The 14,800-nt window shown below is 43.9% G+C and overlaps 1 protein-coding gene across 1 annotated transcript in view; it reads right to left on the bottom strand.

Annotated features, from left to right (window-relative positions):
* COPA (COPI coat complex subunit alpha) overlaps positions 1 to 14,800 on the bottom strand; it is a 46,209-nt gene that overhangs the window by 29,244 nt on the left and 2,165 nt on the right. The window contains exons 2-6 of the mRNA XM_047839734.1: positions 13,278 to 13,391; positions 13,019 to 13,092; positions 8,730 to 8,810; positions 3,870 to 3,946; positions 3,031 to 3,140 (exon numbers count right to left, since the gene is read on the bottom strand). Of these exons, the coding sequence (XP_047695690.1) occupies positions 3,031 to 3,140; positions 3,870 to 3,946; positions 8,730 to 8,810; positions 13,019 to 13,092; positions 13,278 to 13,391 (456 nt within the window). The remainder of the gene's footprint in view (positions 1 to 3,030; positions 3,141 to 3,869; positions 3,947 to 8,729; positions 8,811 to 13,018; positions 13,093 to 13,277; positions 13,392 to 14,800) is intronic.

The raw sequence follows: 14,800 nt of genomic DNA, 5'->3' as shown, positions 1-14,800 counted from the left end.
TTCTCCTTTAAAATTTGTTTCCTTATTGCTCATCTAACTCAGAGAGCTAGACATGCCGAAAAATTAGAATTTTGAGCAGTCCTTTAACTGTGAGGGTGTTCATTCTCTGACTCAGAACGAACTTTTCCTCTCTCAGAATTACCACCTCTGGTCCCTAACAGATCTGAAAGGTAATCCCTCTTCCTGTATTCAGACTCATCTGAACTCAGGCGAAAATAACTCTGCTAAAAAGAGTATGCTGGTTTGGGGCGCCTGGGTGGCGCAGTAGGTTAAGCGTCCGACTTTAGCCAGGTCACGATCTTGCGGTCCGTGAGTTTGAGCCCCGCATCAGGCTCTGGGCTGATGGCTCAGAGCCTGGAGCCTGCTTCCGATTCTGTGTCTCCCTCTCTCTCTGCCCCTCCCCCGTTCATGCTCTGTCTCTCTCTGTCCCAAAAATAAATAAACGTTGAAAAAAAAAAAATTAAAAAAAAAAAAAAAAAAAAAGAGTATGCTGGTTTGCAGAAGAGGAGAGAATAAATGTAAAAGTCTAGCTCAGAGCTCCACTTGGTTAGAGACCAAAGCATTTCCTTTCACTCTGGTTAAGGGATTACTAGAAGTCGAGAGAGCTGTGAGGAGAGAAAAACACTCAGAAATGGCAGAGAGAGCAACAGCGTTAGTGCAGCCAGTTAGCACAAAACTCCCGGTATCGCTTACGCTAAATAAGTACAGCATTGCAAAATTATTATAGTGCATCCACGCACTGCACACATTCACGAGCCAGTATAAGCCCCAGCTGGGGTCCACACTCTCCCCCTCTCTTCTCTGATTTCAGGCCCTGAATTCTGATGTGAAAATGTTCTCCAGCCTACAAAAGTCAAGAAAAGGATTTCTTGCCTTGGGCACTTCAGGTTACCAGCGAGAGTCCATCCACCTAACTGTCCCAATCGCTTCAGCCACGCCACAGGCACCTGCCGCGCCAGCATCGGGCGGCGTAGACACCGCTCCCAGAGCGCGGCAGTAGGAGGCCCTGCTCAGCCCGGTGCTCTACGGACAGAATTAAGCCCTACTGGCCAAAGCAGCAGTTTATGCAGATGACAAATTAACTTCTTTATGACCTGCCGGGGCATTAGCTACGTACCATCTCATAAGAACTGAGAAAACAGTCCCTCCAAGCATTGAGTAGCACTTAATTCTGTCACAGAACTCTGGCTGGGAAAGGCTATTCTAAGAATCGCAGCTGAGCAGCTGGAAGAGCGTGAGCTGGATCCAACCCCATCAGGCACCCATATCCCGAGACAGAGAGGGTGACTGGAATGTGCGCACAGTGAAAAACCACGAAAAGCCACAGCCGGGTTACTGAGTAAGCGAGGTCCCTGGTGCCAGCGGTCAGGAGAGGGCACGGGCTCACAGCGCCTGTGCTACAACTCCTGTCGGCAAGGCTGGTCACATCCGGGTGTACTTCAAAAAGCCTCGTCAGTCTGACGAAAAACTGCAATGGCAAAAGCCCTCGTGGAACAGGCCACAACCGCCCCATCTCCAACACAGTCTGGCTGAGCCCATTCCCTTCTAATTCTGACCCTCTGGAAATGGCAGTAATTCTAGAAATTCTAACAGGAGAGTCACCACGACAGTTCACCACAACACAGGACTCAGACTATCATCTCCGAGTCAAAGCCAATATGTAACATACGCGGAGTTTCTGTCAAAAGCTCTTCCCATGGTTGGGAAGGGAAGGGAAGGGGTGGTGGAGACAGGGAGCATTTATGGCACCAAAATTAAGTTTCTAGCTCTTCAGATCTCTGCCAAACATACTAGAAAGTAAAACAAAAACAAAAACAAAAACCAAAAACCCCAAGACTCTGCTCCGCAACTGACCCCCCTCTCCCCCGGCTGCTTCCCTTGCTGCGTGAATCTTAACCAACTGCTCTTACAACGTTCCAAATGCTGCTCCCGCAAATCCAAACCTCTGACTTGCTACTCGTTGGTGGCTTGTAAAAGCAAGTGGCTTCCTGCCCCGGCCCACCCTGTCACAAGGGGGCCGAGAACAGTTACCACCCCAGCCATACAATTCAGAAGGGTGGCTCCTTTACCACCACAAAGAACCAGGCAAGGACCTCTGAGGGGCCTTCCCTTTATAGAATGAAACAGGTGTCTTGCAATCTCCCCACTGACCTTTCACAGAACCCGATCTCTAAGAATTCCTAAGGCAACAAACGAATAAAAAGAGACAATTCAGCAAGTGGTAAGTAAATTTTACTGGGCAGAGGACCCCTGCATCTAGAGCTCCGTTCCCATGTTCCATCCGTCCACAAAGCACTTCCGTCCATCCGCATGCCTGCCTCACAGGTTACAGTCCTTCCCCAGCATTTCAACTCCCTGCTTAGCAACTTCTCAGCTTTCCCCCACACAGCACTGAACATTTGAATCCGAACCCCCAAATCAAGACACATAAAGTGTGAAAGGAGGAACTATCCCCATCAGCCAACATGTACACATCTGTTTTAATTTCTGATTATTTTAATTTCTAGAAGTCTGCCCATTAAAAGGTGTTCTAGACATAAGAAATCCCACCCTCCCCCGTGCTCCTTACACTAGAAGAAATATAATAGAGGGAATGTCCTATTTCTAAACAAGGCCATAGGATCCAAGAGTCCTGTGTCCCTGCACTAATCTATTCCCCAAATTCGTCTTTGTCAAACACATATTTATTTCTTGTTTTGTTTTACTGGAAAGCATGATTCTTAATCAAATACTCCCAACTGTACATAGATTTTAACTAAAAACAGTTCTAATCAAAAAGTAAAATTTTCTTCGAGTTCAATACGTTTCCTGGAGCAGCCACTTTTCTTAAGGAATACCTCTAACACAAAGAACCATCAAAAGCAGATTTAAACCCTCAGAAGCAAAGACACTACATGATACTGCAAAGACATTACACGAGAAAGAATATTCTACATTTTCCTGTTGTGAGCCAACCACCCTCATTATTTCAAGCAATTGCAGTTTTGCGGCAGATATGGTTAGGCTGTCCCCTGAACTTGGGCAGCTCACCGGAAATATCCCAAACACGCACAGTCTGGTCCAGGCTGGCCGACACAACCAGGTCTTCTGAGGGGTGAAACTGAGCACACATTACATAATGGTTGTGCCCTGTTAACACACTGCAAGAAGAAAAAAAAGAAAGACCATACCAAATTAGAGGCAGGACTCAACAGATTCCTACACGTTAAATACCACTCTCTATACTTCACAGACCCAAGTACTCTCTTTGGAGGCAACGGCAAGCTATCCTAACGACTGTGAACTAGTAGCAACAAGCAAGGTCAGCTGTTTGAACAACCGCCCCTTCTTTCCTCCAATGCTTCAGTATTCAAACGTTACTAATTTCTGGAGAAGTGAGATAGCACAGCCCCCTCGCATATTGAAAACATTCATATGTCAAAGTAAGCGGAGTCTTAGTAATTCATACTAGAAACTATCAGTTAGATTTGCGGGGGGGGGGGGGGGGGGCATAACCCTCTTAAAGGGCATCCTTTTACATGGTCCTTCCATCTTTGTGGAAAGCCCACAACCCAAACACAAAGCAGGATGGAGGTCTAGACCTTGACTCACGTTTCAAGGGAACAGAACTGAAAACCAGCTAAAAGATTTGTTCTAAAAGCCTAATGATATGACCTCCCTTCCCTGGAAGAAATGACCGGAAGACCCAGAGTCATATATTACTAACAAGATTGCCTCATTTTGTATGTAAAAGCATCTTACAAATCCAGTCAGTAATTAATCAGCAGGAAGAGCCCACTAGGGAAGGGAGACGATGGTTCTAAAGAGAAGTTCATGATGTAAACACAGGCAGAACAAAGCCTGTTTCTGAGCCCCATCTCCTGCTTTACCAGACACAGGTTCTAGACTGCCAGTTCCACACTCGGATGGTCTGATCATCTGAGGCACTCAGAATCCAAGGATATTCCTGAAAGATAATCCAAGACAAAGGGTTTCAACATTAAACAAACATGTTCTTTCAGGTTCTGTGATCACTTCTCTCTTTGGAGGAAACATTCCGTGGCCTGGCGTCTCAGCTGTACCAGCAAAGGGACCACAGCCTCGGATTTGTCCGTCTCGCTGTCTCCTCCCCACCATTCTATCAGCTTTTCCCACGTTGGCGCCTGCACTTGGGAGATTTCAGAATGGAAGCCAGACAAAGGCATAAAGGATCCTGAGAAGCAAATAACATATACTGTACTCACTTTTATGTGTATGTGTGTGTATATGTGCATTTCTACTTATACATGGCTAGTCCTAATTTAAGATCCTATGAAATGATCTTCTCCCTTTAACCCCGGGATTAAACCACTGATTTATGGTCTGACTTCTCCTTATCAGACCATCCAGTCTCAAAAAATTCCCATCTTAGGAACCAAATCAGAAAATAACATCTAAAAACAATGCAGCTTATTTAGAATCTGTAATTGAGAAAAGGATGGGGCGCCTGGGTGGCGCAGTCGGTTAAGCGTCCGACTTCAGCCAGGTCACGATCTCGCAGTCCGTGAGTTCGAAACCCCGCGTCAGGCTCTGGGCTGATGGCTCAGAGCCTGGAGCCTGTTTCCGATTCTGTGTCTCCCTCTCTCTCTGCCCCTCCCCCGTTCATGCTCTGTCTCTCTCTGTCCCAAAAATAAATAAACGTTGAAAAAAAAATAATTAAAAAAAAAAAAAAGAAAGAAAAGGAAGCATTTCTTATTCACAGTTGTATCTTCAGCGCTTAGCACAGAACCTAGCAAGTACAAAGCACACATATACTTACTGGGCCAAGAAAATAAAGTTTCCCTAACTTTCCAGCTAGATGGCAACTTGTCCCAGGCAAGTCTTCAGCAGGTCCCTTGCACTGATGACAGTCCCTAGTTCACAGATCATCCTATTGAGCGGTTATCATTCTCAAGCAGTTTCTTTTTTTTTTTTTTTTTAATGAATCACATATATCTTTATTAATTACTTAACATCACTGAACCCTAGTTTCTTCCATTCATAAAACGGGTTATTATTGACATTTTTGAGTGGAATGATTCTCTGAAGGCTGCCGTCCTGCACATGGAAGGATGTTTAGCAGCACAGCTGGGTTCTATGCACTAGATGCCAGCAGCCTTCCTTGCCAAGCCCTAACAACAAAAATGCGTCTGGACACTGCCACATCCAGACTCTGCCACATCCTCTGGGGGACAAAATCTCCTGTGGTTGAGAACCATGGAAAAGGTAACAGAAGACCATTCTGGCAGCTCAGCAAGCATTCAATTCACGTTGGCCACCTCCTCCAACCATTCTAAACTTAAAAGCATGACCCCACAGGGTCTTACACTGCACATGATTTCTTCAAAGTCCCAGCAGTGCCGGAGGGAAATTTAGGATGAAAGAATCTGGAGAACGACCTTAATAAAATGTATTTCCTCTATTTTGTTTTGTGCATTAAGAGTCATGCATCAAACCGAGAGCGCACTTGGCTTCATTTCTCTAAAGTGAAGTATGTCCCCCAGGATTAAGTGCCAGCAGGATGGCCTCATCGACAACACCCGGCCACAAGCTCACAGCAAGGTGTGCACTGTTGCTGAGAATCTTTTTTTCCCATCATCTTAAGCGTACTCTTTAATTCCTATCCCCTATATCACACATTCCCCCCACTCAGCTCCCCTCTGGTAACCATCACTTTGTTCTCTATAGTTAAGAGTCTGTTTCTTAGTCTCTTTTTTTTCCTTTGCTCATTTGTTTTGTCTCTTAAATTCCACATGAGTAAGATCATACAGTATTTGTCTTTCTCAGACTTATACTGCTTAGTATTATATTGTCTAGCTCCATCCAGGTCATTGCAAATGGTAAAATTTCATTCTTTTTATGGCTAAATAACATTGCCGTGTGCGCGCACGCACGCGCACACACACACACCATAACTTCTTTATCCATTCATCTATCAATGGACACCTAGGTTACTTCCATAATTTGGCTACTGTAAATACTGTTGCAACAAACACAGGAGTGCATGTATTCCCTTGAATTAGCTTTTGTATTTTGGGGGTGAATATCCACTAGTGTGATTACTGGATCCTAGGGTAGTTCTATTTTTAACTTTTTTTTTTCTTTTTTTTTTTAACTTTTTTTTTTTTTTAATTTTTATTTTTGGGACAGAGAGAGACAGAGCACGAACGGGGGAGGGGCAGAGAGAGAGGGAGACACAGAATCGGAAACAGGCTCCAGGCTCCGAGCCATCAGCCCAGAGCCTGACACGGGGCTCGAACTCACAAACCGCGAGATCGTGACCTGGCTGAAGTCGGACGCTTAACCGACTGCGCCACCCAGGCGCCCCTATTTTTAACTTTTTGAGGAACCTCCACATGGTTTTCCACAGTGGCTGCACCAGTATTCACTCCCACCAACAGTGTACAAGGGTTCTCTTTTCTCCACATCCTCGCCAACACTTGTTTCTTTTGTTGATTTTAGCCATTCTGACAGGTATAAGGTGATACCTCACTGCAGTTTTGATGTGCATTTTCCTGATGATGAGTGATGTTGAGCATCTTTTCAGGCATCTGTTGGCCATCTGGATGTCTTCTTTGAAGAAATGACTGTTCATGTCTTCTGCCCATTTTTTAATTGGATTACTTGGCTTTTCTGGTGTTGAGTTTTATAAGCTCTTTGTATCTGGGACACTAACTCTTTTGTCAGATGTCATTTGCAATCTCCCATGCCATAGGTTGCCTTTTCATTTTGTTGATTATTTCCTTCGCTGTACAGAAGCTTTTTATCTTGATGTAGTCCCAACAGCTTACCTTTGCTTTTACTTCCCTCACCGCAGGAGACACACCTTGAAAAACGTTGCCACGGCCAATGCCAAAGAAATTGCCTGTACCGTCTTCAAGGATCTTTATGGTTTCAGGTCTCACGTTTAGGTCTCTCATCCATTTTGAATTTATTTTGGTGTATGGTGAAAGAAAGTGGTCCAGTTTCATTCTTCTGCATGTTGCTGTACAATTTTCCCAACACCATCTGTTGAGGAGACTGCCTTTTTCCCGCTGTATATTCACTCCTCCTTTGTCAAAGATTAACTGACCATTTAATTGTGGGTTTATTCCTGGGCTCTCTCCTCCATTGATCTCTGTGTCTGTTTTTATGCCAGTACCGTGATGTTTTAATTACTACAGCTTTGTAATAGAGCCTGACGTCTGAAATTGTGATAACTCCAGTTTTGCTTTTCTTTTTCAAGATTGCTTTGGCCATTCGGGTCTTTTGTGGTTCCGGACAAATTTTAGGATTGTCTGTTCTAGTTCTGTGAAAAACGCTGGTGGTATTTTGATAGGCATTGCATTCAATCCGTAGACTGCTTTGGGCAGTATGGACCTGTTAACAATATTTGTTCTTCCAATCCATGAGCATGGAATTTCTTTCCATTTCTTTGTGTCTTCTTCAGTTTCTTTCATCAGTGTTTTACAGTTTTTAGAGGACAGGTCTTTTACCTCTTTGGTTAATCATTCTCAAATGTTTTAGTTCTAATTTTTATTATTCTACCCTAAAACTTACTTTTCGAATTTTATAAAAAGAAATAAAGTATACTTAGCCAGGAAATTCTCATTTATTTCATTATATTCTTTCTAACTTAATTCAAGAGACTCAGTTTACCAGAGTCAAGAAATGGTACAAATTAGGGGCGCCTGGGTGGCGCAGTCGGTTAAGCGTCTGACTTCAGCCAGGTCGCGATCTCACGGTCCGTGAGTTCGAGCCCCGCGTCAGGCTCTGGGCTGATGGCTCAGAGGCTGGAGCCTGTTTCCGATTCTGTGTCTCCCTCTCTCTCTGCCCCTCCCCCGTTCATGCTCTGTCTCTCTCTGTCCCAAAAATAAATAAACGTTGAAAAAAAAAAAATTTAAAAAAAAAAAAGAAATGGTACAAATTAAATCTAATAGCATAAGATTATAGAAAGATCCAGCCAGGTTGGGACTGGATTAAGAGGCTGGGAGTCTCTAATCTATATGTAACTCGGTATCTGTCTTCTAGGATACCTGATAGATCAAAGAAAAGTATGGGGGTGCCTGGGTGACTCAGTTGGTTAAGTGTCCAACTTCGGCTCAGGTCATGATCTCACGGTTCATGAGTTTGAGCCCTGCGTCGGGCTCCGTGCTGCTGATAGCTCTGAGTCTGGAGCCTGTTTCAGATTCTCCCTCTCTCTCTCTGCCTCTTCCCCCACTCAAGCTCTGTCTCTCCCTCTCTCAAAAATAAACGTTAAAAAAAAAATTAAAAAAAAAAAAAGAAGGTATAAAGCCTGGGTAAAGGAAAAGCCTCTACTGTACCCTAAAATCCTAAGATAGAAGCACCTAATTGTTAATGCTTCAAAACATTTGTTAGCTCATCCAAAGGGCATCTAACCTTGACCTCCCTCCAGACACACCTACTTAATAACACCTCACATGGGATCAGTCTGCAAACTTTTATTCACTAGAGCTCAGTAAACCTAAAATCCAGTTTCTACTTTTCCCTACAGAGAATCAATGACTTCCTTATAGAGCCCACTGAACCCAATTAAATTAAATTCAATATAACCCTGAGTGCTTCCTTTTGAAGACAGAAACAAAGCAGAAAGGTCAATGCCACATAGTTTCTAGAAGAGTCACTCCAAAAACTCCATTAATTCTTCTGTCATGGGTTCCTGAGAAGCAAGTAAAGATCCCCACAGGGCAACTGAAGAATGCTCTACAACTAGAGCTCCTATGGCCACTTACGTGATGAAAAAACGTGGTGCGGATGTAGTCTAAATGCCCAAGCAACGTGAAGAGACAGCGCCGAAGCTTGTAATTCCACACCTGCAAAGAGAAATCCATCTAAGGGACTCAGGTTTCTCAACAAGTAAGTTTGCCTTATATTTTTGCATTTCTATATAGGTAGGAACCTTGATAGGAAGTCTCATTTAAGACTTGCTTAAGGTTGGAGGAAAAAAAATCAAAGATGAAAACACATGGCGACGGGAAAAGGCAAGGCTAGGGGAAATTATGGAAGGGTTTTTCCTTTCTCTGGGGAGAAACCAACTCTACTTAAAACAAGATGAGATGTTTGTCCAGGGCTTGACTTGACACTCTTCTTTCTACTGCATAAGTGTGTTCTTAGTTTGAATACTGACCCCCTAGTGTGTTACCCACTATCTTAGCTGAGGATTAAAAAAGCAGGACAGATACGATGACCCTAAAGGAAACATTAATGTAACACACAGCGTCACCTCCTCCTACACTGCTACCTTACTGGCAAATGATACACATACCTTCACGGTCTGTACTTGTCTATCACACAGACTTTAACTCATCACTATGGAAAATACGACCTTACTCAGTTAGGGTGAACTAAGCAGAAAAACACGATATTCAGATACAAAGTTGAGCCAACCACCAAAGTACCAGGCATCAAGGAACATAACTGAGAAAGACAGAAATGTGAGCATAGACTCCCATCCAGAAAACCTTCCAAAAAGTTCAAAAATAAGAGGTGAGTTGCCTTTAAAAAAAAAAAAAAACATTTTTAACACCTAATATTTTTTTTGTAATCTATCCCCAAGCCACCTAGTTACTATTCTTTATTAAAAGTTTTTTAAATTTTCTTTTGTAAGTTACAAAAGGTAATACCATTTCCTGAAACAAATTCGGATAACCTGAAAATATGATTGTCCAAACATGAATGCAAGCTCCCTAAAGGTGGGGTCCTTGTCCATCATGCTCAGCACTAACCCCCTAGCACCTAACACAGAGGTTAACACTAGCAGGTGCTCAACAGGTATGTGCAGAAGTGAGAAAAGGTAAACACCACCAAAGGTGAAAGTATTGGAATGCTTTTCCAATGAATTATCTATAAACAAAATACACATACACAGTGCAGTTTGAGCGTCACATAAAAATTAGATCATACCATAAATGCCATTTGGTAAGTAACTTTTCCACCTTTTACAGAGTTCAGTGTTTATATTAAACTTCCACACTTCCAGGGGCGCCTGGGTGGCTCAGTCAATTGGGCATCCAACTTCAGCTCAGGTCATGATCTCACGGTTCATAAATTCAAGCCCCACATCGGGCTATCTGCCATCAGCAGAGCCCCCTTCAGATCCTGTCTCCCTCTCTCTCTCCACCTCCCACACTTGCATGCACGCGCATATGCGCTCTCTCTCTCCCTAAAAATAAACATTTTTCAAAATCTTACTAAAATTAATTAATTAATTAATTAATAAAACAAACTCCCACACTTACAGGGGTACCTGGGTGACTCAGTCAGTTAAGCGACCGACTCTTGATCTAGGCTCAGGTCACGATCTCGTGGTTTCATGAATTTGAGCCCCACCTTGGGTTCTCCACGGACAGCGCGGAGCCTGCTTGGGATTCTCTGTCTCTCCCTCTCTGCCCCTCCACTGGCACACTCAGGCACTCTCTCTTTCAAAATAGATAAAGCTTTTTAAAAAAATAAAAACATCAACTTCCACACTTCCAACTTTGCACTGTCCTGACTCCTTCACAGACTGCTACCGAACTCCAAAACTGTGAATCCATAAAGACCTGTAGGGTTTTGAGAAGCTGGCCACTTACGGCTTCCTGTGAGAACACTGCACACCCACCAGCTAACCAATGCCCTCATTTTAATAGCTTTATTGAAATATAATTCAAAGCCCACGTAACTTAGCCACTAAAAGTACAGAATTCAACAGTTTCTAGTACGTTCGGAGCTGTGCGACCATCACCACCACCAGTTTTAGAGCGTTCCCTCACCCCCACCCCCAAACACTATACCCATAGCTCTCGCTCCCCACTCGCTTCCAACCCCTCCAACCTCAGACAGCCACTAATCTACTTTCTGTCTCTACTGATTTGCCTATCCGGACATTTCATATACATGGAAAATAATCCTTTTCTAAAACATGTGAATGATTTGGGGAAAAAAATCTTTTACCTTACATGTCACTCAGTCTTCCCTTTCTTAAGCAAATTACAAACACCTGAGTTAACCGTTCTTGAGCGTCAGTGGCCATCAGGAGAAACGGCAAATACTTTACTACAATTATTACAATGAAGTGATATTCCTAGAAGCTTCTGAGGTCTATCAGGTGGTTTGAGCTTCCACTGGCTGCCCTCAGGATGCAGTGCTAAAAACCTAAAAAAAAAACAGTGCCTCTTTTCTCTGCAGGCAGTCATCACTTGTCATGCCTAAGTTCTGCTGTATAATCTTAAGCTAGCCTCCGAAAAAGACTTTATTCAGTTCCTGGTTTGACTGGATGTACATGCTTAATGAAAACAACAGGTGGAAGTAAAGAGAAAAACTTTGATTATTTTTTTTAAAGGTTCAAAGCCTCTCACTCCAGTTTTGTCTTTATCAGTCAAGCTTCTTCAAAGAATTGCGTCTATTCTGTTTCCTTCCTTCATATTAAGGCGCTAGGATCACTAATGTCTTCCTAATGAAGCAATCCAAAGGTTACTCGGTCCTTACCTCATTCTGACCACTTTCTCCTCCTACCCAAAATTCCCTCCTTCCTGGGCATCCAACAGGCTTCTGCATCTTCCCTCTGGTTCATCTCCAACCTCTAAAATCATTCTTCCCTATATGAACTCTACTTCCTCTATCATAAATGACACCCTGTCTTCTCGTTCCACATAATCCCGGGGTGACACCCTCTACTGCTGTTTTGGCTCCCTTCTTCGTGATGACAATTCCCAAATATGTCTCCGGTGCAGACACATCTCCACAGACCATCCCTGAGGTGCTTCAAACTCATCAGTGTCAAGACGGTGTTCGTTAGCCCTCTGCTATGGACTGGATGTTTGCGTCCTCCCCCAAATTCATACACTGAAATCCTAACGCCCAAGGCAAAGGCATTAGGAGGCGGGGCCTCTGAGGGGCGCTGAGGTCACAAGGGTGGAGGCCTCCCAAACGGTAATGTCCTCGTAAGAGACTCCACAGAGATCCCCGTCTCCTTCCACCACACGAAGACACAGAGAGAGGTCAGCTGTCTGCAACCTAGGAGGTCCTCACCAGAAGCCGACTGGGCTGTCACCCTAATCCTGGACTTCCAGCCTCTGAAACTGAGAGTTTCTGTTGTTAATAAGCCGCCCAGGCTGTGGCGTTTTGTCACCGCAGCCTCGACACACTAAGACACCGCCCTCCCCCAGCACTCCAGGGAACCGCACCGCCTCCTGTTTTCCCTTTCCTAGTGGATGGCACCCCGCACACCCAGTGACCCGAGCTAGAGGCCGGAGATAGATACAGTCATCTCGTTAGTCTCCCCTAACCGCCCCTCCGGCAGACTCACAGACTCCCTTCCCTAAGCTCTCACATCCACCTCTTTGTCTCCATCTGCGTGTACCGTCCGAGGCCAGGCTCTGCTCACCTGCCGCTTGAGCTTACTCGACAGTCTCCTGACCGGCACTTCTGCCTCCGGGCTTGCCCGCTTCATCCAGTCCTTTCTCTAGACTACTGCTCACGTAAAGTTTAAAAAAAAAAAAAAAAAGAAATGTGGATCCGATGTCACTCCTCTATTTTAACCCCTTAAATGGCTCCTTCCTATCTGTGTGATGACACCCAAACTTCTGAGCACTGCAAACAGGTACTGCATGATCTGGCCCCTCTCATCTTCGGGCCCTTCTCTCACCTTCTCTCCAGAGCTTATTCATACACAACTAACTACAGCTTCTCAAACGTATCCACCTGTGTCATGCCTTTTTGTCTCTGCACCTGGACTGTCCTCTATTTCACTTCGGTTCTCTCCCTATCGTCTCACTCACCGAACTGCATGTGCCATTATTTCGAGTATACACGTATCTCCTCCGTTAGAATAAAAGCTCCTTGAGAACAGAGGTCGTTTCTTGTTTTTTTAATTCCCCCCCAATAAAAGTGTCTCGTACACAGTAAGTATTCAATAAACGTTTCCTGGTAACATCAAAAGCCTGAGCTCTGTATGAATGAGAGGTCCTGTTTTTAGTCCCTTCTACAAGTGCCACACCTGACAGCCTGTCCTTTACTCCCAGTCATGACAGACCCTCTGTACCTTAATCTTATAGTCGTCTCCTCCAGAGACAAACAGCGGCTGCTGCTTATGGAAGTCGATGCCTCGTACTGGACCTGGCGAAGGAAGCAGGCGACGCATGTTAGAGAGCTGTATTTGCTCATCTCTAAAGTGATCCTTATTCAGGAATTTTTGGTTCTGCCCCTTCCGTATTCTTTAATCCTAAAGAAAGTTTACACTACTCCAGAAGACAATAAATACTTAGATCTCTTTAATTCCCTCCTAGAAAGTGTCATCTCACCATCATGTTCATCAAACTTGTCAATAAGGGTACACATCCGATAGTCCCATAACTGGATGACCCCATTGTGTAAACTGGTCAGGATCCAAGGTCTTTTGGGGTGAAAACTGAGCCCTAGAGGGGAAGAAAAGAAAAAAACAAGGAATGATCCAATTAGCTAAGTATGCCCCACAATGCCACCCCCTGTCGATTCAGGTAAGAAAAACGAACACCTAGGTTAATCCTAGGTGCAGACGCTCCTTCGTCGAATGCCAGATGTTACGAATTGTATGCTATTAGGGGCTAGATTTTGTTATATTCCTTTAAATATTGTTGGGCTTTGTTTTAGGATGCCTGTTTTAAAGTTCGCTTTTAGTTTTGCTAGTATGGGTCGACAACAGCCTTTAGTCTAGATCTAATTTGGCACCCCTATGAAGGCGATACCACCTGAGGTCTCTAGATGATGCCCTGCAGTATCAGGAGGCCTTTCCATTCCAGCCGATAGGAACACAAAACTATTCCCAGATCTAAGTGAGCTCCAGGGATTATTCTGCCTCCCCCTCTCCAGGGGTTCTATCCCAGGCTTGGGGTCATTTCCACACATGCATATGCAGATTAGAAATCAGACAAAGGCTTGACAGGATCCCCTGCAGAACTCCAGTGTTCTGGGCAGCTCCCTCTCTGGCGTTCTGTCCAGCAAATTCTAGCAGTTTTGGCTGCCCTGAACTCTAAACTATGTTTCCACAGTGAGACCACAGGGCTCTTCCCCCTTCCCTATCCTGCAGCCTGGAAACTCTCCAGGTAGTAAGCTAAAAAACACTCACAGGACTCACCTGGTTTATTTCCCTTCTCTCAAGAATCACTCTCCTGCACTGCCTGTTATCCAGTGTCTGAAAACTTTTGATTCACACATTTTGCTCTGTTGTGCAGCTGTTTTAAGGTGAGAAAGTAAATCTGTCTGTTACTCCTTGGAGTAACAGACTGGAAATGGAGGTCCACAGAAGTAACAACCGCTAACAGTTTGGAGTGCATCCTTTCAGACTTCTAACGCAGACGGCATCATTTTATCAAAATGGAAATATGTTATGCAAACTTCTCACTTAGCTATGCATCGTGGATCTTATTAAATACACACAAACCTAACCTCATTCTTTTTAACAACAGCAAAACACAGATGTACCACATTTAAAAATTATTCTAGTGATGAGCATTTAAGTTTTTCCCCCTAACTTTCACCTACTAGAAAATAGGCCCTAAAGAAAATAATTCTATGCGTAATCTAGCTTATTTGCATTATTACTGCTTAAGGCTAAAGACCTGGAAGTAGGATTGCCAGAAATAGGTATGCGCATTTAACATTTTTATAGATACCACCTTATTTCGAAAAGACCATCAATATACAGTCTCCTCGGATTTCTGAAGGTAACAATTTTGCACACATTGGCTGTTATTGGTTATTTGTCGTTTTGTTTGTTTTACTAATCCAAATTCAAAAGGTTATTTACCTTTTTTTTTTAACATTTCTTTCACTGTTAGTGGAGAAT

Source organism: Prionailurus viverrinus, chromosome F1 (assembly GCF_022837055.1).
Source record: "Prionailurus viverrinus isolate Anna chromosome F1, UM_Priviv_1.0, whole genome shotgun sequence".
In the NCBI taxonomy this organism is placed as follows: domain Eukaryota; kingdom Metazoa; phylum Chordata; class Mammalia; order Carnivora; family Felidae; genus Prionailurus; species Prionailurus viverrinus.
This window is presented reverse-complemented; position numbering and strand designations above follow the sequence as displayed.